Source organism: Nyctereutes procyonoides, unplaced genomic scaffold (assembly GCF_905146905.1).
Source record: "Nyctereutes procyonoides isolate TBG_1078 unplaced genomic scaffold, NYPRO_anot_genome, whole genome shotgun sequence".
NCBI classification, from domain to species: Eukaryota; Metazoa; Chordata; class Mammalia; order Carnivora; family Canidae; genus Nyctereutes; species Nyctereutes procyonoides.
The window spans coordinates 17,694,558-17,720,580 of NW_026575040.1; the positions used below are offsets into that span (position 1 = coordinate 17,694,558).

Sequence of the window (26,023 nt, forward strand, 5' to 3'; positions counted from 1 at the left end):
ACACAGCTCTGAAAAGTTTCAGCTAGGGGAAGTGGGGGCACAAGGGATGCCCATGGAATGTAGAGTCGAGAGAATTATTAAAAAAAAAAAAAAGTCCTTGATTTTTCTTCCTAAAAATTTGGAGAACAGTCAAGCATAGTCTATGGGACAATAAAGGTAATCCTGATCAGAGAATTGAAGGGGTGGTTGTCAATCCTCAGCTGTTTTTTGGGGGAGAGGGTTTATGTACCACTTACTTTGTGCTTTGTGGCCAATTTCTCTGGGTCTCTGTTTTCTCCTATTTAAAATGAGGTTATTAAACCAGACAAACTCCAAGATGCCTTTCAACGCTTAAATTATATGATTCTGGGATGATTAATGTCATAATACATTCTTTGGCAACATCTGCATCTATTTAAGCTCATAAATGTTGAGAAGAAATATTTGGTATGCAGTAAACCAGGAAGCAGGTAGCTCCCTTTAAATAAATACTCATCCAACATTGATGACGTTTCAGGTTTTATCAACCCTTGCTGTACTCCCATACTTGCCCATATCTTATGGAACTGGGTAATGTCTTCCGTCACCTAGAATTCTTGGGCTTAATTTAATTTTTATATCTAGTGGATGACAGCTCTGAGTAATTTAAGATTGTTTATAAGGTTAAAAAAAACCCTGAAGTTGTCAAAATAGTAGAAGAAAAGCAAACTATAATAAATGATGTGGGAGGAACATCATTTCAGGCAGAAGAGAGAAAAAGGTGCTTTGAAGGAATAAGTATTTTCTTTATCGTGCACAGAAAATAACATTAGATAATATAAAGGGTTGCAAATTGTGGGTCTGTGGCCACATCCAATCTACAAATGGATTTTTTTTGTCAGGACAGAGTTTCTCAAAATCACGAATTTGAGTAACTTGGGCATGTACTTATCATCTGGGTGAACTTTCCTCCAATGAGCCACTCACCCTCGTTAACCTACACCAGACCCTTTCCACCTCTGTGCAGACCCTGGGCACCAGAGCATTTGAGTTTGGGTGTGTCACAAAAGAATAGATGAAAAATTTTGCCCAACATTTTTCTTGTCTGAGATATTACAATTAATCCCACAGAAACGTCTGGGTCACTAATCCAATATATATAACTTGTAATAAAATGTTCTTTACCTCCAAATCTCAGTTTTCCTAGGGTCTTCTGATTTTAAGAGGCCCCACAAATGGGGCGCCTGGATGCTCAGTCAGTTAAGCATCCAACTCTATTTTTGGCTCAGGTCATGATCTCAGGGCCCTGGGATCAAGCCCCACACGGGGCTCTGCGCTTAGTGGAGAATCTGCTGGAGAGTCTCTCCTTTTGTCCCTCCCTCGTACTGTCTCTCCAATAAAATCTTAATAAACAATCTGCACAAATTATTCTCAGATAATTTATAGACTTGATGTCCTGCTAGATTATAAATTTCATTGAGTTACAAGGTTTTTGGTTTTTTCCCCCCTCTAGAATTAAGTGTAAAAGGTTAATTTTAACTCAAAAAGACTCAGCCTTTTCTGGGAGGAAACCACTTGCCTTGTTTTATAGTCAGACTAATAAGTACTATAGTCAAAGGTTGTAATTCTGTTATTTTGAACATTTCCTAAAGAATTATTTGTAAGTATCTCAAACAATACATAGTCATTTTTTTTACAAAGCTTGATATATAACATTTTTATCTATTAAAAGTCATTTTAAAAAATCAATTATGAATCTTTATGATCACCATGGAAAAACACCATCTTTACGACTATATTTTCTATTTTCAATTCCATATTGGGAATTTGGGGACAAAAAAAGGTTAACTTGAGACAGCCCTAATTTCCTTCCCCAGCCCCCCAAAAATGTTTAAATAAATTCGTGGGTACTATAAAGATATTTTATTTTAGGATTGGGCCACAAAGTGACCAGTTAAGTTTTTTCAGGCTGAATGTGTTTTGTTTAGGAGGTGGCAAGTTAAGAGGAAAGGAGAGAATTAAAATATTTGCAAGATGTCATTAATCTCCAGCAAGAACCTAAAGTTGTTTTTTTTTCCCTCTTCATTTCAGAACTAATCCAGCTTTCTGTTATTTGGCTCAGAAAAGTCTTAAATCTGTAACAAGAGAGTAACTTCCTGTTCTCAAGAGTATGGCTGCCAAAGAAAACATTTACAAGAAAAGTCCCAGGGCCAAAAAATTGCCTACTAATTATTTCTTAACCCCCTCCCACCCCTAATTCAGGAAGGTGAATGCTGTAAATGCTATATGTTAAAACTCGAAAGTATGTGTTGAAAAATTAAGAGAAAACCCCTAAGAACTGTTTGCTATTTATTTATATTTTATTGCATTCAAATTACATGAGTTTTATGGCCCTTGGGCACAAATTAATGTTTCTTACAATATTTTGTTCAGAATTCCACAAAGATTATACTATACTTTTATCAAACTACATTATGGAAATTTTTACCTGGTACCTTCCCAACTGAAGAAGGGAGAAGTAGTCCCAACATTCAGGACCTGACCTAGTACTACCAGCTAGGCTGTGATGTTGCTCCAAGTTGGCCTGACACTCAGCAGTAAGGTCTTTTTTTCAAAGATTTATTTATTTATTGGAGAGACTGCAAGTGGGAGGAGGGGCAGGAGGAGAGAAGGAGAGAGAATCTTAAGCAGGTTCCCTGCTGAGCACAGAGCCTGATGACACAAGACTCCATCCCAGGACCCATGAGATCAAGACCTGAGCTGAAACCAAGAGTCGGATGCTCAAACAGCCTGAGCTACCCATGCACCCCACTCAGTTTTGAGGTCTTGGTGTTCTTCTTGGTGATCTCTCTGTTCAGTGCGATGCCAATCAAAGTCCCAGCAGCCTTTGGTAGAAATGGACAGACTGTAAAACTCATATGGAAGTGCAAAGGACTTAGAATAGGCAAAACAGCTTTGAAGCACAAAGTCAGAGTGCCTATGCCACATGACTTCAAGCCTTATTAGAATAAGATGGGCAAATAGATCAATATAACAAAGTAGTGAATACAAAAATAGACTGATGCAAATATGACCAATTGATTTTCAACAATGGTACCAAAGCAGTTTAGTGGAAAATGGGTAGTCTTTTCAATAAATGGTGCTAAAACAATTTATACTCTACACCATGTATTAGTGATCTAATCCTGTTTAACAGATTACCTCAAAATTTAGCCTCCAGTCTCCTCTGGTCTTTTTGCCTCTGGACTCTAGAAACACATCTCCAGTCTTCCTTTTGGGCTTTCCCTTCTCTGACAAATTCAAATGAGTTATTCTCAAATTTTCATATGGGGAAAAGGAGACTACAGTTTATTCAATCTCCTGTTAATCCAGCCACAGTCCCACTCACTAGTACTCATTGAGTCTAATAGTCCGTCCAGTAAGAGGATCCCTAGATTTGCAAATATTCATGATGCAACACCTCCTTCCCAGTAATTATAGTAATAATGGCAGGTAGCAACTGTTTGTCTCTGGTGTGGTGCTGGAAAATTTTTCCATGGTCTCACGTGATCTGCACAGCAAGCCTGTGAAGGGGATGTAATTCCATTTCTAGGCAAAACTGCCAGTGGGAGTGCTAAGCCTGAAGTGGCCTGACCAAACGGGTATTGTGACTTAGTGGCAGACTAGAGACTGACTCCAGGCTTCCCACCTGTGTTCTGGAATCAGGCCCGCGTGGTTTCAGACAGTTTGCATCTCTCTTTGAGTTTCAGTTTCCTTGTCCACAAAATAGCAGCACTAGTAATGTCTTCCACACAGAGTGGTTGCAAAGATTTAGTGGATGGATGTATGCTGGGCCTAGCTCTATAACTCTTGCTCTGCTAGATTTCCCCAGCCAGGGCTCTTTCTGGAATACTTCCTATTTGTAGATTATTGAGGTTTGGAATGAATCCCCTTGTTTATGGGAAATTACCCCCAAGGAGCTCACTTCATGAGAGAGACAGGAAATGGACGTGATGCTCCGTCATTAGATGTAAGAGATAAGAGGGTGAGAGGGGGCTTGGGAAAAGTAGCCCTGGGATTCAGAGACAGCAGAGTTCAGGAGGAACCAGACTCATTGGGGATAATTTTTGGGAGGTGAGGGTCTCGGGCACAGACCTGTCTCCCCAGCACATGACCTGTGGCAACTGGCATGTGCTGGTTGAACCGAACCGGGTCTGAGTGTGGCTATCAAGAAGAGTACTGTGGTCTGATGCAGACGGGAAGGAATCCTTGCCATCGTATACCCCACCCCACCCCTTGCCCTTAGGGGACCACCCTGAGGCTCCTGGAGCAGGAAGCGAGCATTTGCGGGGGAGGAAGAGGGTTCCCAGGGTGGAGCAGGTCAGGAGTCAGTCTTGGTTGGTACACCCGCTAGTGGGGGGAGGGCAGGTCATGTCATACAACTCCAAACACTTCCCAAACGTCCCTCTTTCCTGGCTGGCCCCCGAAATCTGCCCTCTGGGGCAGGTCCTACCCAGACTCAAACCCATTTCAGTCATGTGGCCTGAGTTTTTTCTGTCTTCATGGATGTCTCTTGCTTCTGACTGAGCAGCAGACCTTCTGTGATTCCAGGATCCTGGGGAAAGCCCACTCACTCACTCTAAGCCCAGGCCTGTTTCCTGTTTGCTGCCCATGTTCTCTCTGGGCCCTGGGGACGCCTACAGGCCTGCAGCTCACACCTGCACCGACCCTGAGCTCAGGTATCCAAAGGCAATATCCTGAAGAACTTTTTTCACTGCCTGTTTGCGGGACAGGTCTGCCTAAAGCAAGCAACTTTATACACTCCTTCATTTCTCATTCCCAGTGTTGGCAAAGGGGTCAGGAACCTCATTCTCATCCTGTTATAATTTAAATGGATGCAAATTTCCAAGGCCCAGTTGGACCATATATACCAAAAGACTTAAGTCTGTATAATTTTTGACCCGGCCCAGCAATGCTTCTTCTAGGAATTTATCCTGAGAAACTAATTAGGCAAGTATATAAAGACAGCATGTACACAAGATGATTCATCAGAGGATTGCTTAAGAAAAGTAAAGACAACTTCTAAAATTCCAATACTGGAGTGGAAGGCTGAGTAAATCATAGTAGGTCAATAAAATGGAATCCAGTTAAGTATAAGAAACAATGGCATAGATCTTCCATATTTGTATAGAATGACCACAATATAGCAAGTGAGAAGTGGTATGTAGTAATGAGAATAACACTTAAGTGCCTACTGTGTGCCAGGCACTATTTTAGAACTTCACAGATATTAACTCATTTAATCTTTCCACCAACTGCAGCTAGAAAAGAACTGTCAAGGATCCCATTTAATAGGGGCTGAAAGAGGTTCCATAATTTTCCCAGAGCACACACTAGTGACTGAGCTCAGTCTCCAGAGCCCAGATTCCTAAGTATCACAATTCTGCTTTTTCAACATAGTACCATATGTGTTTTCAAAACAAAACAAAATAAATAGTATGTGTGTGTGTTTTAAGACAGCCAAGAAGGATTGAAATGAAAACATTGATGGCATTATTCTAGGATTTTTTTTTTCATAATCTAGAACAAAACCTTGCATACAAAGCTGTTTTTCATTTCAGTAAAATTACTATGTACTATTGAGTTAATTAGATAAATTTCAGGGTTTAAACATACACACACGCTGGCGCTATCTCCCCCCCGCCTCACATACACACACCCTATCTTATGGTTTATAAATGCTTCGATGAACTGTACTGATGGAAAGATCTCTGTGCCCTGACTTTGACATTCCCAAGCTCCATCCTGTTCTCTACCTCTCCTACCTGACCATGGATGAAATACAGAGACAACGTAGGTAGAACAAAATATATGCCATTTATTAAACATATGTGACATAGGTTATATATCAAAGTAGAGCATGCATGAACAAATTATTTAACAAAAACACCAATTGATACTGAAAACATGAAATGATTACATTTCCACAACATACAAAATTCTTTCAGTTAAAGTGAGAAAGGGAAAAAAAAATCACAGGTGAAATAAATACATAGATTTCAGTAAGCCCCATGAAGGCATAAGGCACAGATTAAACCAAAGGATTAGCACATCAGAATGAGGCACTTGCTCCTGCAACCCCACAGAGATCCTGGGAGCGAAGAGGAGACAGCACCCTTCCTTGGCAGGGTTCGGTCTCCCCAGGTGCTCCTGCACCATGGACAGGCTTCTCGGGACCAGAGAAACACTGCCTCTAATACTTTTATGGGTGAATAAAGCCTTCATGCTGTAACAAATGATCCTGGCGTGAATAACATGAAATTTCAAATTAATGCCCTTTTTCCTCCCAACTGAAGGCTAGTAAACCAGAAAATAAATTGTGAGGGAATTATCCTGACACAATTTCAGTGTCTACTCAGAAAGCTAATGATGGCCCAGTAGGGCATGGTTGGGTGTTTGAAATACGACCTCGAAACCACTCTCCCCAGCCCTCCCCTTCCATCTCACTTTTCCTTCATGTTTTAGAAGTAGATCAGAACCTCAGCAGGCTCCTTTCTGGCTTAAACACGTATACAGGGAAGCAGCAGCTGTCCTTCCCAGACTTTGAGCTGTGCAGTTCTAGGGCCTTTGCCCATCTGTTCAAGGTGTGTGTCTCCAAGGGCCTAAGTCAGGGTTTTCTTCACGGTTAACTCCAGAACTCTTGTGTACGGGGTATAGTTCCTGGAAGGCATCGAAATTTCACGAGTCCTGCCTGTTGGGCTGAGAAGTGAGAAAAGGCGGGTCAGGCAGATGGAACAAACTTCTCCATATTTTTCATGTAACACAACTCTAGGAAATGGTTTTGCCACTGCTGTGGCCTAAAAATAGAATGCAGTTGAATCTTTCATTTAAATATTATGAGGGTCCTTTATTTTTAGCAACTTTTTCCCCCAAAGGTTTGACAGAGCTGAGCAGAGAGAGAGGGGCAGAGGGGGAGAGAAAATCTTAAGCACACTCTCCACCAAGAGCATAGCCAGATGCAGGGCTTGATCCCAGGACCCTGAGATCATGACCTGAGCTGAAATCAAGAATCAGACACTTAAACCGACTTGAGCCACCCAAGCGCCCCATTAGCAGCTTTCAAAGGTTGTGCCAAGCATCGATAATTCGGAAAAATTTTTTTAAATGTATTTAAGGAACTCATCATTTGGTGGGACAGCTATGTACGTAACTGTAATACAATGTGTTAGGTACTATGAGATACATAATGTTCTGTGCTGGATATTCTCCATTTGCCGGTTCAGATGACTTCTCCCGGTCTTCACCTCACTCTGCCCTTGGGAAGCTGACCTGAAGGTCAGCATCAATGGGCTTCCTTACCCTTTAGCTTCCAGTTGGTTCTGACCAGTTGGGAACTGGCAGCAGAGGATGAGAGACTAAAAGGACAGAGAGGTCAGGACCTTTGTCCCCTCCTGGCCAGGCTGTGGCTTGGTAGTTGGCCACATTCCTCTTGCAAGGACCACAGCTTACAGCTCTCCCCTTTGTCTGCTCTACCCGCTTCCTCCGCCTGCCTCTTCAGGCCCCGCGGGTAGTAGCTTCCGAGTACTACTGGAAGTAGTACTGCAGAGTACACCATTGTTCTTTGTTTACTTCTCTCAAAGCTGCCCATACCTTCACAAATGGCCCCTTCATCTAAGTTTCTTCAGTCTTCCTGTCCTGTCAGGTCCCTGAGCAATATAAGAATTGACCTATTATGGGCCAACTGAGGCCAGGACGAGGTAGCAGCACTGAGGAGGGCATCTGGAAATCTGCACCGAGAGGGGGAACCTTGAAGGTGCCTAGGCATTCCTCAAGCGGCCAAGGAGGAGACAGGAATTCAAGCAGAAGGGACAGTGTGTGCAAAGGCAGAAAAGGGTGAGCATAAGGGCTGTGGGTATGAAAAGGAGACATGTTCGGTGGGACTGGGGCAAAGGGTTCATGTTGGAAAGTGGCAGAGGACGAGGCCTGGTGGAAGGCCCTGTGTGCCCTGCTAAGGAGGTTAGAAGGGGACACAACCACTAAAGATTTGTAAGGAGGGGCAGGATATGCTCATCTTTTTATTCTAGTAAGATTCCTTGGCACCGCTAAGGGTTGATTAAAGAGGGGTTAGGAGGTAGGTTAGTTAGGAGGCAGGAGGCTAGTTAGGAGATCCTTTAGTGTGTGTGCTGTTCAGGAGGTGAGAGAGAGATCAGGAGAACTTGAATTCTGACAGTAACACTGGAGGTGAAGTAGCAAGGAACGGGTAAGGAGATACAGGGGAGGTGGAATCAACCAGAATTTGGTGACTGAGATGGAGGAAATCTCCCATCTCTTTCTCCTGGACACCAAAACTACTTTTTCCCTGTGTGGCCGTGTGACTAAAGGACAGCAATGATGTTTATTACTTCCAGGTCTAGCCAGGAAAATCCTCCTACATAACCTTCCATGCCCAACCTCTTCCCTTTCATGTAGAGGATAGAGTGGAGGGTCCAGGAGGACTCCAAAGCCCAAGTAAGGTGACCAGGTGGAAGAATCTGGACTCCTGAATGACCATGTGCAGTGAGGCCCATGCCAGCTGGCCTCGTGATTTGTCACACGAGAAATCAGTCTTGATTTTGCTAAGCCGAGGTCTCTGGGCTTGTGTTACAGCAACTATGTTCCTTCTCCCCCCGATGCAGTGACCAGGTGCAAGTAGGAGATCCTAGTCTTCTCTATTCCCTCAGCCACTGCCCCTGTTCAGGCTCTCCGAATCCATCTTTGAATCCTGGAGCACTGTTCTAAATGGTCTTCCTCCCTTCGGTGTTGGCAAAGTCCTCCTCCTCCTCAGATCCTCTACCCGGTTTGCTGTCAAAGAGATCTTCTGATAATTGAGGCATATTACCGTACTTCATACTTTTCAGAGTCTCCCCAGTGCTTCCGGGATGAAGTCTAAGCTCCTGTGCTTGGTCTTACAGACCCGCTGCCATCTCCTGTTTTATCTCCCTCCTGTCTGGCCTTGCTAAGAAACACGGTTTTCACCCCTGCCACACTGCCATTCTCCTGTTGTCCGCTCTGTCTTGAAAGCTTCCCTAATCAAGTGGATTTCATAAATCCCTGCTTGTATTTCAAGACTCAAACTAAACATCACCTCCTATATGACAATTTCCTGGATTCCCCACCCCAGTGATGGAAAAGAAGTGATCATTCCTTTCTTTTGGTCCGTTTCCTTGGGCAGTAGTGCTCCATTTTCTGCTTCCACTTTTGCTAAACTTTTCCAGCAGTTAACATTTCCCCTTACCCTGCCGTGATTTTCAACTGTAGCTGGCTTACAGATTCTTAATGGGATATATTAGAAGCTTGGGGGAAATTTTAAACATCACCTATCTCTCCCCAAGAGATTCCATATGTCTTTTCCATGCTCTCTAAACTATCCTCCCCACGTAAACCTTGAAAAAGACTGTCATACAGGCTCCTGACCCACCACTGGAAGCACCCCATTGGCCCCTCTGGTCTCCACATTCTCTGCTAGTTACAAATGCTTGAAGACTGAAAACCACACTCCTCTTCATGACTCCAGCAGCTCATGCAGGCCAGGCACAGAGCTATCACTAAATGTATGGATAATGAAGGAAACCAGAGGACACGGGGTTGCCAGGAGTGAGTGGTCAGAGCGTCTTGTCCCCTGCCACAGAGGAATCCACAAAATCTGGCAGTTGGGTCCCCAGTGACCTGACCAGGCAGTTTCGTGGAGTGCTGGGGGCAGAAGCCAGATGGTGGTTTGTGCCAACCACCATGAAAATTCCATGTAACGGAAGTGGTCTCTGGTGATAATACCGTAAAAGCCCGTAAAATGCAAAAATATTTATAAAGGTGAGCTTTCCAGGTTTCAAAAACACAAACTCTGATATCCCAACCTTTCAAGAGGAAGTGAGGTATTTTGTTGATCACGAGGAAACAACGGGATTTCAAGAACAAATAATTTCAACCACTGAACTGAAATGCAACCATTTTCTTTAACACCTTAGGCCATTGTTAACCTTTTATTATTCCATAAAGGGGCAAGTCCCCTGAGGGAGACAACACCAGAGTCAGCAAATAAAGCTTTGACAAAAAGCTACTTTGTGTTCTGGTCTCTACACACCAGCAGTATGAAATGTTGGCATTTTAAAGCACTTACTATGTGCGGGGCACTTACGACCATGGGGAGTATTTTTCATTACATCACATCTATTAAGACATAATTTATGAGCTTGCTTGGACACCAGGTGTCACTAAGGGGCAAAGAGAAAAAGTTTCTTTTTCGTTTTTCATTTTTCTCTTTGGATGAAAGCTAGTGGCTTGGAAATTGCTCTCCATGGCTTTCATTAATAGATCTCAAACTTTTAAATCAAAGTCTTGATTCTTTTCTAAAGAATAGATGGCTTTTTTAAAAGACCCTGGAATCACAGTGAGTGCCTTCTCAACCCTTCCCTCCCTCCTTGCCCTGTTGTAAAATCCGTGCTCTCCAGAAATCTATGTAATGCAAGGGTTGGATGAAGAGGAGAAGGATTTGAAGAGGAGAAACTGGAGAGAGAAGGTGGTACTCTGCTGACGAGACATAGAGAACCCAAGTCTCTAGCAGGCTGGTGGCAGTGGGACTGTAAAGGCATGCAGCAGGTCCTGAAGGGAGGAGTAGGCCTGTACGGGCACTGAGGTGGTCCTGGAGCAGAGTGTCTGCAGAGAACTGCCCTTAGGTACCTGGGAAGGTGGTGGCCGCATCAATGGAATAGGAAGATGCACCCACTCCACTGGGCACTTCCTGTCTTTAGCCTAGTTCACCAGCTCAGCAAGTTTCTGAGGGAATTACCATCAGAATCTTCCAGTTCTGGGTGAGAAATGGAGACTCAAAGAAGATTAGGGATTTACCCAAAGCTGTAGATAGAGCGAGAGGCAGATCAGCCAACAAATGTTTATGGAGCATCAAGAAAGTGCTAGGCTAGGGAATGAGCAACCTCAGCGTTGCTGTCCACTGGAGTACACAGTGTTGGCAAAGATGTTGGTGAAAATGGTGACCGTGTGGGGAGTTTACAAAAGGGGCTTAATGGCTCTATAAGTAAAGAAAAGACTGATTTTGAATCTTCCCAGCATAAAAATTCAAGCAGCTCTAGCTGTAAGTCAAATGCTGTTAACAGTAGCACAGCAGGAAAGCCCTGCAGGTATAGGGAGAAATGAGTCCTGGGTGGCCCGCTACTCTCCCGTGAGGCTTTGTGCCCAGTGCCTGGAACAGGCTGGGACCACGCGGCCATCTCAGCCATCACAGAGACCTCATCAATCACTGGGCCTTCCAGAGTTTTATGCACTGTCTGGAGGGTTCCAAACCATGGAGAGGTTTAACTGAAGAGCTTAATGCATACTGAAGCACTACAGACTTGCAGCACTGTCAATCCATTTAACAAAATCACTGATAACCACCAGTAAAAATTAAGTTAATGAAATTGTCTCAGCACACCCAAATTCATTTATATTTGATACAGTGTCTTATGTGAAAAATTAGAGTTTTGGTGTAATTAATAATAATAATAATAGCTGTTTTTTTTTAAAGATTTTTTTTTATTTCACAGAGAGACCACAAATTCGGGGATGAGAGGGAGAGGGAGAAGCAGACTCCCCATGGAGTAGGGAGCCAGATGCAGAGCTCCATCCAAGGATCCCAGGATCATGACCTGAGCCAAAGGCAGATGCTCAACTGACTGAGCCACCCAAGTGCCCCAATAATAGCTATTATTTATTAAGTGCTAAATGCTATATATTTTTGCATTTAACCCTCATAGAAACCCTATGAGATTTGATACTCTCCTCTTCATTCCCATTTTAAGGATGAAATACTGGAGGCTTAAGAGTGATGAAGTAGCTTGCCCAAGATTGTGCTCAGCTGGCAGCTGGCTGGGCAGTGAAGCCCCATGGCCTGAGGCTCCCCAACTGGACTACACTGTCAAGTTCTTTGTCAGAGAACAGGTAGTGAGAACAAAACTCACCTGCATAATTAAGGCTTTAATGCAATACTTTTATTGATCCAATACATTTTGGAGTAGGCTATTTTCAAAATGTTCTGGAAAACGCTATGGGATCTTATATTAGATGCAAGTTCAAAGTCTAAGTAAGAACCAGGAATTTTGTTAGAACATACACACAGAATTTAGTGACTTTATTTATTATCTTAAAACTACACATGTACCACAGCAGGACTCTTAACAGTCTGGTTCTAATCCTGACTATGTGGCTTCCAGTGAATCACTTACCTCTCTCTGAGCCTCGATTTTGGTATCTATCAAATATAGGTACTAAACTAGACCAAGGGATTCCAGTTTCTTTATTCAAACAAAATCTTACTTGGGATCCAACATATAAAACACACTAACAGCCGAGTTTTTCAGTTTTGTTTTGTTTTGTTTTCCAGGAGGGGAAGGGTCCCCACAGGCCAGCTCCTTGCTCACCTCCAGCCCCCCGAGGCCACTCCCTGAGCCCCAGCACCACGTGCAGGGAAGCAGCACAGGTGGGAAACTACTGCTCTGAATTCTCTCTAAAGACCTTGTGCTCCTCGCCACTCAGACCCGCATGGCACCTTTCACGTAGTAGGCACTTAATAAATATCGGAGAGGAAACGAATGGAATCTTACCCTGCCTTTTCGGAAATGCGGATATGTAGCTTTCATTTCCTCTGCTGATTGACCTATGCAGTGAAAGCGCTAAGATGGATCCTGGGGGAAACCAAATGTTACATTTATGGAAAAGCTGCTTTTAGATGCTGAAGTGGCTTCCAAGTTCACCATGGCCATAAGTTAAGGGTCTGTCAGCACTTCCATTATGAAAACCGCTTTGTGGTTTCATAACTTAGCCATAAAAGTTTGCTTCAGGCTATCCTTCGGCATACAAATTGAAAACTTTGTTTTAAGCCAAAATGTGGGAATTAGAAAACAAACAATTTATTGGTTTCAGACATAGTTTTGTACCCGTCCTAAGCCAAACAAGATTTATTATGTGGGCAATTAAAGTGGACTAAACCACTTGGTTCCTGAAAAATAAAAAAGGAGAGAAATGGCCAAACTATTTATATTTCAGAAGGAGTCCCCGGGCATGACCATTCCTTTTGGCTATATTTTTATCATGTCCTTTGTCCCCCACATTGATGAGACCTTCAGTATGTTTTAAGTATCTGTTTCCCTGCTTGAGCTGGTTAAACCTGAGAAATCACCCACTCAAAACTACTGTACTTTACAGATTGGGAAACTGAGGCCCCAGCAAAGACAGCCTGGCTTGAACACATCCTGCTGCTAGCTAGGGGAACTAGACCCAGGTACTCTACATTCCAGCTTGGTGATGCACTCACCACCGTTTCCTACCAGATACAACCATTCGAGGTTCCAGGATTCTACATTTCTCCAGCCTGCTAGTATCTAACAGAGCACACACTAGTGCCCCTAATTACACAGGACTACATCCTCCTACACACGGTATACAAGGGACTTTGTGACTTTGGGTACCTAAATTACAAGCCACATGCCATGGGCATGCTCATTATCATTTTATGTCTCTTTGGGCCAAGCACGGTTTCGAGCACCTAGCGATGATGGGTTAGCTACTGGGTCCCAGACGCTGATCTTACTAGAGGGAGACCCGGGCATGGGTGTGTGGAGCAGCTTAAGGACAAATAGGTCAGTCCTCGAGCTTAGAAATGCAACTGAACAGACAAGGTTGTGGTTATTGTTCATTTGTCATGACTGAAACAGATCGATCTATTTTCGATACTGAGCCAGTGCTTGACGATACTGTGTCACAGCTCGGGGAAACAGAGGACTCTCCCTCCCTCTGTGTTACCAGAGCACCTCGAGGCCCCCCCACACACACCATTGTAAATGTCTGCCTCTGTGTATGTCTCCCCTTCCAGACTGCATGTGGGGCAGGCACCAAATCTCATTCCTCTCCATAAGCCTATAGGCACAGGGAAGGTATTCAACAGATGTCTGCGGGGTGAATGAACCAGCGGACAGAGGAACAAATGTCTGCACTTCCTGACAGGGCCAGTCTGTCTCTCACATGGCTTCCGCACGCTTCTCTGCGTGACCCTCTCTGCCCTGCACAGTACTCCTGCTCCCACAGAAACGAGCCAGACCCCTTGGCAGTTACCATTTATCTTTGCAGAAATATTTTGATAGAAAGAATGTGATTCTGGTACCAACAGCCCCGTAACATATTTTCTTAAGTCAAAGAAGAATTTGAGTCAGAAAAATAGGAAATTCCCAAATACCTGGTTAGAAGATCACAGCCCACTCCAATCTCTCTGGTCTCCACCTCAGGCTTGGCCTGGGTTTCTATTAAATAGTCCAACCTGCTTTGTAGTTCATTATTCTAGAGAGGAGGAAAAAAGTACTTTTAGTAAAGCAAATACGTTCCCCCACAAACGTGTGATACAGATAGACATATAGATACAGTCCAAATGTATTACACGATTTACCCTGTGACATGGACATCATAATGTATTATTGAGCACCTCTTATACAGTAGGAGTTGAAGAAATAGTTTGCATCCTTACAGATACTTTTCTGTGCATGTACATACATATGTATCCAATTTTACATCAATGGAAACAAACAAAATACCCTGTTGTATGCTAAATTTGGGGTTTTTCACTCAACAATTTGTTGTGAATATCTTGGCATGTTTATTAGTTTTCTTTTTATGTCAACAAGCTATTTTAATGGGTTCATAGCATTCCATTGTGTGGATGTATATTATTTATTTAACTAGTCTCTTACTGATGGCATTTAGATATTTACCACTTTTTTTGCAATTATAAATAAGGTACAGCTCATGTTTTAATACTCCCTTATTAAACTATAAAATGAGTAAGTCTATTAATTTAATTTAGTGGGAAATACCTCTATAACTTAATAATTAGTATTTCATAGGTTTGGAAAATTCAGAATCTCAAACATATAAAGTAGAACAAGCTCCTTGGGATTAAAATTAGCATTCTAAACAGTTTTTTTCAGGCCAGAGCCAAACATTACATAGGCTGATGATTAGATGCTCAGGAATTGGAAATTTGCCCCATGGGGGAAATGAAGGACAAAGGAGGAAAGGGGCTGAGAATATTGAATGAAAACAGAAGAAAGGATAGTGCCTGGCACCTAAAGGGCAAATATACACACACAAAATCCAGAAAGAGGTTAATGGTGGTTATCTCTGGGTATTGAGGGTTTTTTTTTTAATCCTTCTATATTTTTCTGTAATGCTAAATTTTCTCTTTTTGTATATTATTAGTTTATTTTTTTCATCATGGTAATGATCTTTAATCCCCATCACCTATTTCACTCATCTCATCTCCCAACCCACCTCCCCTCTGGTAATCATCAGTTCTCTAGAGTTAAGAGTCTATTTCTTGGTTTCTCTCTCTCTCTCTGTTCATTTATGTTGTTTCTTAAATTCCACATATGAGTGAAATCATATGATATTTGTCTCTCTGACTTATTTCACTTAGCATAATACTCTCTAGCTCCATCCATGTTGTTGCAAATGGCAAGAGTTCACTCTTTTTTATGGCTGAATAATATTCCAAACCACCTCTTCTTTATCCATTGATCAATGGACACTTGGGCTGCTTCTATAATTTGGCTATTGTAAATACTGCAATAAAGAGAAGGGTGCATATGTCACTTTAGTTAAAAGTTAGTTAAAAAATTAATATTTTTGTATTCTTTGGGTAAATACCCAGTAGTGCAATTACTATATTGTAGGATAGTTCTATTTTTAATTTTTTTAAAAGATTTTATTTATTGAGAGACAGAGAGAGAGAGAGAGAGGCAGAGACATAGGCAGGGGGAGAAGCAGGCTCCATGCAGGGAGCCTGACGTGGGACTCGATCCCGGGTCCCCAGGATCACGCCCTGGGCTGAAGGTGGCGCTAAATCACTGAGCCACCCAGGCTGCTCTATTTTTAATTTTTTGAGGACCCTCTATACTGTTTTCCACTATGGCTGTACCAGTCTGCCTTCCTACCAACAGTATGAGAGGGTTCCTTTTTCTTCAAATCTTCACCAACACTTTAATTTTTCATGAGGCAATATGTTATCTATCTTCTTAGCTATATTCTCCGAGCATGCCATGTCAGAGATGCAAGGTAAATACTGAATAAATAAATGTATAAGTAGTCTTATAAGGAGCATGTTATTTGCGTAATTAGAAAAAAATTAAAGCATTTGTCTTTTAAGAAGCTAAAGCACTATTCTAACACATTAGATTAATGCATGAAAGTTGAACAGTTCTTTGAAAAAGAAACTCATTTGTTTCAAAAGCAAGAATGTGGGTATCACTCAGTAGATCATACTCTGAAATGGGTGATACCAAAGAGCAAAGCAGCAGCTCTGGTACAAACTCTGTTCTGTAAAGGTCTATGGATCCCTTCAGAAAAAAAGGGAAATGGTGTATAGGGAGAGAATCCATAGCAGCTGATGAGCCATGACAGATGAATGGACTCCAAATCTATTACCTAATGCTCAGGATGGAGAATGTTGCTGGCTTACTGCCTGAGGTACAACATTTACACACACAAGTGCACACACAGCTTCTCTAGCAATATTTGGATTCTCTCATTCATAAGGAAAGACAAAGGCAGAAGGGGCTTGCCCATTAACAAGCTCCAGAAACCCCACCGCTTGTCTCTTCTCAGTGTAGAGTTTAATAATGAGGATTTCTCATAATTCTGAACTGACTACCTACAGTTAGGGGGCACAAAAGACAGGTTAGTAAATATTCCCTATTGATAGACTGAATGCAATGTGGCAAAGTAGCCACAAATCCTTTATTCTATTTCAGAAGAACTCTATGTGTGCATATGAGATACATGCTGAAGGCTGAAATAAAAAACCTGCACTCTTAAATTTTAATGTGAACAAAAGGAGTACCAACTATGTATCAGGTAGTGTGTAAAGTTGGGTGAGGGGAGCTAGTTAGCAGTTAAAGAAATAGGGCATGATTGCAACCCCTGAATTCAGTCTTGTGGGGGTACAGACAACCAAGCAGAAAATAACAAAAGCATAAGTCCCATGCCAGAGGGACCCACAGAATATTAATGGGGAACTCAAGACTGGGAAAATGACTGAACTCCATGAAGGCTTCCTGGAGTTATGCAAGGGAAAGAGTAAGAGAAACAAAGGGATGAGTATTCCAGAATTGCAGAACATACCAGGTTGAGAACAAGCACCTTGCTGCAGTATATAGGTAGCAAGAGTTAGTTCTGAAGGGCTACATATGCCTTTACAAGGATTTTATACCCAATTCGATAAGCCAGAGCACTAGATTTTATTTCAACCACTGGGCTTCCAGGTGAAAATTGTCTTGGAAGGAAATAAAACTCCTTGGTTAGTCAAGGAGGCCACTACAATTTCCTAGTTCAAGGAGTGAGAGCTGTATTTATAGCAGTGAGGAGTAGGCACTTAGCCAATGGATCCTCCTGCAAAGAATAGCTATGAAGTGGACAGAAGACCAAATAAAACCAAAAAACCCATCTATTAAGGTCTTTGGAGACTGAACACGGAGAGGCAAGCTGTAGAGGGGAGTGACAAGCTAAGAACGTGTTTTCTGTGACTCATTTGTTTTTGTTTGCAGCTTTTCCCAAAAGCAGTTCAGTCACTGTGGCAGCAGCACAGACCCTTTAGAAATTCAACAGAAAGATCACCTTTCTTGTAGAGGGGGAAAAAAAGGAGTCCAGCATAACCAGGACTGCCAAGAATAAAGGGAAGCCAAAAAGGAGAGAAAGAAAGCAGAAATGTAAAATTCCATGTAAAGACTCAACTCAAGTCTCTGGCAGACCCCCGAACCATGCATGTGTTGGGCCAACTGAAAGAAGTTTGCAGCCAAGGCTTAAAGAGCTGAACTGAGATCTGAGCCATCACCCACTACAGCATGGCAGGGTGGAGTTGGGTCTAACCAAATTCATTACCTAAAACAAAAACCTCAGCACTGTTCAGAACAATAGAACAATCCAAATCCTCCACAACAGAACCTTTACAATGTCTAGATTATAATCCAAAATTACTGAACTTGTAAAGAGTCAGAAAATGTGACCCATTTCCAAAGGGAATGAGAACCAACAGATGCCAATCTTGAGATGACCTGGATGTTGGAATTTTCAGACAAGGACTTTCAAGCCCCTTTTATAACTATGCTCAATGAGGTAAAAGAAAATATGCTACTAATTCATATAATTTAAAAAATCAAACAGAAAATATAAAAAAAGAACCAAGTAGAAACTTTAGAACAGAAAAATATACTCCCTGAAATTTTTTTTAAAAAATCACTAGACCAAAGAAAGAATGGAGATGACAAAGGAAAAAGTCAGTGAACTTGAAAACATATTAACAAAAATTCAATCAGGGGCACTTGGATAGCACAGTCAGTTAAGCATCTGAGTCCTGGTTTCAGCTCATAATTTTAGGGTCATGAGATTGAGCCCATCAGGCTCTGTGCCCAACACAGTCTGCTTAAGACTCTCTGTCCCTCAGGCCCTCCCCTGCCATACTCTTCCTCTAAAGTAAATAGATCTTTAAAAAGGATGAAGAAAGAAAACACTGAAAATAATAAATGGAGCTTCCTGGAACTATGGGACAATTTCTAATGCCTCACATAGGGACACTAGAATCATAAAAGGAGAGGATAAAGAAACTACAGCAGGACAAACAATCAAAGAAATAATGGCTAATCATTTCCCAAATTTGGTGAAAGACATAAATTTGCAAATCCAAGAGTCTCAGCAAATCCCAAACAGAATAAATCCAAAGAGAAATATACCTTGGGATATCTTATTCAAACTACTGAAACCCACAAGATTGAAAGCAATCTTGTTACATACAAGGGAATAATAATTTGAACTACCACAGATTTCTCATCAGAAACTGGAAGTCAGAAGACAGCACTAAAAGAAAGAAATTTATCCCTAAACGCTCAATGATTCAATAATGATGGTAAAATAAAGAGCTCACTTTCAGATAAAGAAAAACTAAGTGAATTTGTCCTCATGTGTGCTATACTAAACAAAATGCTACATAAAGGTCTTCAGGCTGAAGAGAGATGATCTACGAGAAACAGATTTTCAGGAATGAATGAAGAACATCAGAAATAGGTACTATATGAGTAGATATGAAAGACAATATTAAAAGCGATTGTAACAATGTATTGTGGGTTTAAAATGCATGCAAGTGTGATACCTATAACAGCAGAGGAAAGGGTAAATGGACCTATATCATGGCAAGATTTTTTTTTTTAAGATTTTTATTTATTTATTCATGAGAGACACACAGAGAGGGAGAGAGAGAGGCAGAGACACAAGGCAGAGGGCAAGGCAGGCTCCATGCAGGGAGCCCAACGTGGGACTCGATCCCAGGTCTCCAGGATCAGGCCCTGGGCCGAAGGCGGCTCTAAACTGCTGAGCCACCCGGGCTGCCCTCATTGCAAGATTTCTACATTTTACACAAAGTAGTTTAATATTAGATCTTTAAGTAGACTATGAACAAATAATGATGTACATTGTGATACGCAAGGATAATGGCTAATATACTAGAGAAAAGAGACATAGCAAAATGCCAATAGATATATTAAAATGGAATTTTTAAAAATAATAATCCAAAAGAATACAAAAGAAGGGAGAACAAAAATAAGCAAAACAAACCAGAGGGTGTAAACAGAAAATAAATAATAAAATGACAGACCTAAATCCAATCCTAGTAATTATTAAATGTCAATGGACTATACACTCCAGTGAAAGAGATATCAGAATATACTTTAAAAAGCAAGACTTAACTATGTCTTGTCAATAAGAGATGCATGTTAAGTATAGAGACATGGATCAACTGAAAATAAGTGGGTGGAAAAAGGTATATAATACAAACAGTAAAGAGAGCAGGAATAGCTATATTAATGCCAGAGAAGACAGATTTCAAGACAGAGAATATGAACAAGACAGTGACCAACATTTCAAAATAAGGAAAAAGTCAATTCATCACCAAGACATGACAATAAAAATTTATACATATTTAATAAAGCTTCAAAATATATGAAATTAAAAAATTAAATAGATGGTCTAAAACCATACCAATGGTTTTAGCTGACACCCCTCTGTCAGCAATTGATAGAGAATTACACAAAAATCAGGAAGAACATAAATAAAATAAATGATACTATCAGCCATCTTAATCTAATTGATATTTATAGAACACAAAAATAACTGAATACCTGTTTTTTTACACTAACCAAGAGAAACGATGTGCTGAGCCATAAAACAAATCTCAATAAATTTAAAAGAATTAAAACCATACAAAATATGTTCTCTGACAATAACAATTAGAAATCAAAAACAATATATAAGAAAACCTCGAATATTTGGAGGTTAAACAACACACTTCTGAATAATCCATAAATCAAAGAAGAATCTCAAAGGAAATTAGAAAATATTTCAAACTGGATGATAATGAAAATACAACATATCATAGCTTGAGGGGTGCCACTGAAGCAGAGCGTACAGAGAGACGTTTATAGCTGCTGATAGTAACAAAGAAGAGAGCTCTAAAATCAATGGCCTAATGTCCACCCCAAAGACCTAGAAAAAGAGGAGCAAAGTAATACCAAAATAATTAGAAGGAAGGGAATAATGAATATCAGAACAAAACTCAATAGGATAGAAAACAGACAACAGAAAGTATCAACAAAGCAAAAGCTATTCCAATTTTTTAAAACATCAACAAAACTGATAACCCCCTAGCTAGACTGATCAAAGATGGGGTGGTGTGTAAATAATAAGGATCAAAGAGGTGCTAAAAGGAAACAACTGGATATCTATGTGGAAAAAAATACATTCCTTACTTCACACCAAACCCCAAAATTAGCTCCAAGTGGATTACAGATCTCAAATAAAACATTTAGGGAAAACCCTAGGAGAAAATCTCTGTGACCTTGTACTAGGCAAAGACTTCTTAGCACACAAAAAGGATAAACCATAAAAGAAGAAATTGATAAACTGAACTTTATCAAAAATAAAAACCTTATCTTCAAGAAAATGAAAAAGTGAGGCATCTGGCTGGACAGTCAGTAAAGCCTGCAACTTTGAGGTCATGAGTTCGAGCCCCACATTGGGGGAAGAGTTTAATTAAGAAAAGAAAATAAAAAAGCAAATCATGAAATGGGAGAAAATATTCACAATACATATATCTGACAACTGGCATCCAAAATATAAGAACTCTTACAATTCAATAATAAGAAAACCAAAAACTTGATAAAATGATGGGCAAAAGATTTGAATGGGCACTTCAAAACACTAAATGGCCAATAAGCATTTAAAAAGATGCTCAGCATCACTAGTGACCATGGAAATGCAAATAACACCACAATGAGATACTACCTAAACACCCTCTAGGATGGCTAAATCAAATAGATTGATGGGACTAAGGGTGAAGATGTAGAGAAACTGTAACATTCGAACTCCTGGTGGGACTATAAAATACTACACAGTCCCTTTAATAAACCATTCGACAGTTTCTTAGAAAGTTAAACCTATATCTACTGTTCAACACAGCCATCCCACTACTAGGAATTCACCCCAGAGGGGTAAAAGCATAAGTCCACATAATGACTTGTATAGTAATGCTCACAGCAGCATCATTCACAAGAGCCCCAACCTGGAAACAACACAAATGTAGATCAACAAATGAGTGGATAAATAAATACAGTGGAACACCTACATCACAGACACAGCTAAAATCATTATGCTGAGCAAAAGATGCTAGATACAAAAGAGTCCGTACTGTATGATTTCATTTACAGAGGATGCAAACCAGTCCTCAGTGACAAAGTGAGCCTCCCACCAAAAACCAAAAACACAAATCACTGGCTGCCTGGGGATAAACTGAGAAAGGGAAATGGAGTCTTCGGGAAGTGGTGGAAATGTTCTGTATCTAGACTGTGGTGCTGGTTTCACTGGTACATACAACTGTCAACATTGTATGGAAGGAAATTATTATAGTTCATTAACTAGGCACTTTAATTTCTTTTAGGTATAACTGACATATCACATTATAGTGTTTCCAGGTGCCCTGTTCATATATCCTGTGAAATGACCACCGTGGGAAGTCTAGTTCCCACCTGTCACTATACCTTACATAGATAAGGCTTATTGATGTAAATGAATATACAACAAGGTTGCCAAAGGTGTGAGCTTGAATATGGGCAGTAGGAGACAAGTTAGACAAGGAGGAACAGATTAAGAAATAGAAAAGTGTCAGGACTAGGTCTAGGAAAACAAAGACTCTGCTCTCAATCCCACAGACTCTACCTACAGAGAACCAACAAAAGGCAGCCTCACCACTGCCAGGCTTGTGTTCCGCGGAGGGTGGCTTCTGGGGCTGAGCCTCCGGTTCCAGGATTGTCCTGCTTTCAGATACCGCCCCCTTGTGTTAAGATGTGACATGCAGCCCAGGAGGCTGTGCGCCTTCCAGGAAGGAAGGACATGGTACCGCACCTTTTGGCATTTTTTGGAAGTTATGTCACAAATATAGGGCAGCCACCTCCTCCCCCAACTCCCCCAGGCCCAGGGGAGGGAGAGGCCGGAGCTGGAGCACAGGCACTAAACAAAAATGTGTGTCCAATAAAATGCATACGTGCAGCCTTGGTGCCTGGTGCTGCTGCCCCACTATTACCCTGGAAAATTAATAATAGTCCCAGGAATGCACAACAGACACGTTGAGAGGTTTATGTACCATACAACATGCATTAAATGCAGGATGAACAAAACCAAGACATGTGACTCCTTTCCTCTGACCTTGGAATTCTGCTGTAAGTTCAGGATTTTCAGCAGTGAAAAATGCAATGGAATCACATCAGAGTTTCAGACAGCTGACCAACTTTATATACTTATAAAGCATAATTTCAATTTAGTAACAGTTTCTATATAGGAAATAGGGAATGGGATATTCCTTCTTCAAAAGGTGGGCAAATAAAGTATTGTTGGGAGAAAAAGAAGAAAGAATGGACATATTTTTATGTCAGGAAGATTTTGAATTGGTTGATAAAAATGTGGTGTGATGGGGCCAGGCTAGAGCAAACTTCTAGGGATCTGGTTGGGGTGGAGGGTTCCAAATCTAATGAGTAAACATCAGTAAGTTCAAATGTTGGATTCAGAGACCAAAATGATCCACATTTTTTGTTTTAAGAAGGAAGGTGGGAGAGGAAAAGGAGGAGGAAGAAATATGTATCAGTGACAAGGAAAGGAGACCCTGGGGCCTGGACAATTGGAAAAACAGTAAACACATATGGCATTTACAGTGAGCCATGTATTTTTCTAATCACTTACTATTAACTAATTTAATCCTCCTAACAACTCTATAGAGAAGACACCATTTTAGAGAAGACTCCCTTTTACAGATGAGCAAACTGAGACCCAGAGCAGTTAAACAGCTTACTCAAGATCACACAACTAGCAAGTGGCAGAGCTGGGAATTTGAACTCGGGCAGCCTAACTCCAGGGTCTGTAATTAGGCACTTAGTAAAAGGTAGCTACTTTATTAATAAGGTGGGATATAAAAGGCTACCAGATATGTCTATCAAAACTTCTCAAAGATATCTGGAATACCACCTTTGGCATCATTATGGTTTTAAAGGAGGTGGTGGGAAGATGTGGTATAAAAATCAGTGGCGTGAGAACCGGCCAAAAGCACAGAAATTCTTAGTGGCCAACAGAATCCTGTATTGTAAAGCGATATAATTAGATAAGTTTGGAAAATGTGTGACTAGTAATCTTTTTTTTTTTTTTAAAGATTCTATTTATCCATTCACGAGAGACACAGAGAGGCAGAGACATAGCCAGAGGGAGAAGCAGGCTCCCCATGGGGAGCCCAATGCAGGACTTGGTCCCAGAACCCTGGGATCACAACCTGACCCAAAGGCAGAGGCTCAGCTGCTGAGCCACCTTGGTGCCCCCTTTGTAATCTTAAAAAGACATGTACTTCCCCCAATTCTGTCAGGACTAAAATTAGCCTAACAGTAGGCACAGTGCTTTAGCCATGACCAATTCTCACACCCAGGTAGTTTTCAATATAGTTTGCCACTAAAATGAACCAGGGCTCCTTGGCGACAAGCCAGTACTGTATCTTGAAACAGGACAAAAACGAGGCGGCAAGAATGAACCCAGAAGCACCAGGAACCCTGCTGCACGGGCAAAGAAATTGATGTAGGAGAACTCTCCTCATCTGAGGTGTGACAATTTGGGCATCAAAAAAAAGGAGGAGGGGCAGCCCCAGTGGCCCAGCGGTTTAGCGCCGCCTTCAGCCCAGGGTGTGATCCTGGAGACCCGGGATCGAGTCCCATGTCAGGCTCTCTGTGTGGAGCCTGCTTCTCCCTCTGCCTGTGTCTCTGCTTCTCTCTCTCTCTGTCTCCTCTCTGTGTATTCTCATGAATAAATAAATAAAATCTTTAAAAAGGAAAAAAAAGGAGAAGGAAATTATTATTATAGAAACAAGGTGAATCTAAGAAATGCCTTGTGTTCAACAGTGTCTCTCAAAGGGAAAGTTAATAGAAAGTATACACAAAGATAGTTTTAATAGAAAAGACAGGTGACCATAATAAGCTAGGTTACAATTTATATTGATTTTTAAAACTAGAAACAATATCCAAGGTGATGTCATCTCTTTTATAGAGTATTAATTATATGTTCGTTTATGAAATTTCTGTGTCAAGTAAGAAAGAGTAACGAAATGAATCATAAATTGGGTCATCCCAGGACCTTAGGCCCCATGGAAAGACTGCTTGGCGTTGGTAACCCTACAACCACCAGGTGGAAAGAGCAGCAGAGATCCACTGCCATTAGTGGTCACAAACAGTTAACAAGGAACCAACAGTTAGCAATGTGTTTGTAACATAAACTAGTCAAACAGCCTGAAGAAGAAAACCAAGCACTCAAAAGCCATCTCTTATCTTCTAGGAGGTGAAACATCTACCTGACGCAACAAGGTGTGGTAAAGTATTAATGAGGAATACATGAGTTCTGTTCTGAAAGCGAGGTCAATGCATCATGATGATAAAGGGTCCTGACTAAATCACCTTGAAGCCACCTCATCCTAGTGTACCCTTATCCCTCCCTCCCCCCCCCACCCAAGAATCAGGACCCTCTAACATTAGTGCACCTGTCTGGAAAGTGGTACAATGATGTTAACTCTAAGAACACACTAAAATAAGTAAAACAATAGCCTTGGTAAGATATATATAAAAAAAAACAAGAACAGAAACAATGAAGAAATAAACACAAGATATTTAATATTTTAGAATACGTTAAAGTATAAATATATTATTAAATCTCATCATTACATAACTTATGTGTTTTATCTGCTGTTTAAGTGGCTACAGGAAGTGATCAAAAGGAATTAGCCATACTACATTCATAGTGGGATTTAAATAGCTTATGAGAATTTAATCAAAGTTTAATCAGTGTTTAAATGCTCAAGGGAAACTGGTTCTCCAAGGTTTGCTTATTGGATATACATAGCAGATGCTGCTGGCCCCACCCACACCCTTTGGACACTCACCATTTCCTGATATGCCACTTGTGACTCTTTACCTGGGGGCTCCCTCAAACCACCAGAGTCTGGCTGGCCCTGAGGGCAGGCCACAGTGGATGCATCCCCCAGGAGCAGGCCTCAACCAATGGCTGACGGGAGTTAGTGGATAATGCCCAGCTCTCTGACCTTTGGGTAAGGACAACTCAGAGGCTAGTGCGGAGCATGTCCTAGGGACTCCCGATGGAGTGAGCTGCAGCTGCCCACGTTGGCAGCCTCCTCAGCAAGGCACTATCCTCTCCCTGACTCGTTTCTGCCCCTGTCCTCTACTGGGGCTTCCTGGGATCACCAACCAAATCAATTAAGTGGACTAATAATATCCACATCTCAGGGTCTGGGCATGAGATGAGTTTAAGAAATGGAGCATTAAACAAGCACCCACAGGTGTAATGCTGTTCTCTATGCACAACATCCCCTTGGGCTTTCATGATCTACCAGGAGGAGAGCTGGCTTGAGTGGCACAGCCGCAGGGAGGGAGAG

The 26,023-nt window shown here is 41.4% G+C and overlaps 1 protein-coding gene and 1 long non-coding RNA gene across 3 annotated transcripts in view; one reads left to right on the plus strand and one right to left on the minus strand.

Annotated features, from left to right (window-relative positions):
- Nucleotides 1-20,046, plus strand: part of LOC129506467 (uncharacterized) — a 29,552-nt gene extending 9,506 nt beyond the window's left edge. The window contains exons 3-4 of one of the 2 annotated variants that reach the window (XR_008663810.1): nucleotides 11,769-12,445; nucleotides 17,556-20,046. This is a non-coding gene — a long non-coding RNA (uncharacterized LOC129506467). Of the gene's footprint in view, nucleotides 1-11,768; nucleotides 14,184-17,555 lie in introns of those variants that run through there. The other variant, XR_008663809.1, reaches the window with a different exon arrangement.
- MYZAP (myocardial zonula adherens protein) overlaps nucleotides 5,792-26,023 on the minus strand; it is an 89,246-nt gene continuing 69,014 nt past the window's right edge. Inside the window, exons 12-13 of the mRNA XM_055320233.1 lie at nucleotides 14,198-14,298; nucleotides 5,792-6,696 (exon numbers count right to left, since the gene is read on the minus strand). Of these exons, the coding sequence (XP_055176208.1) occupies nucleotides 6,600-6,696; nucleotides 14,198-14,298 (198 nt within the window). The 3' untranslated portion in view covers nucleotides 5,792-6,599. The remainder of the gene's footprint in view (nucleotides 6,697-14,197; nucleotides 14,299-26,023) is intronic.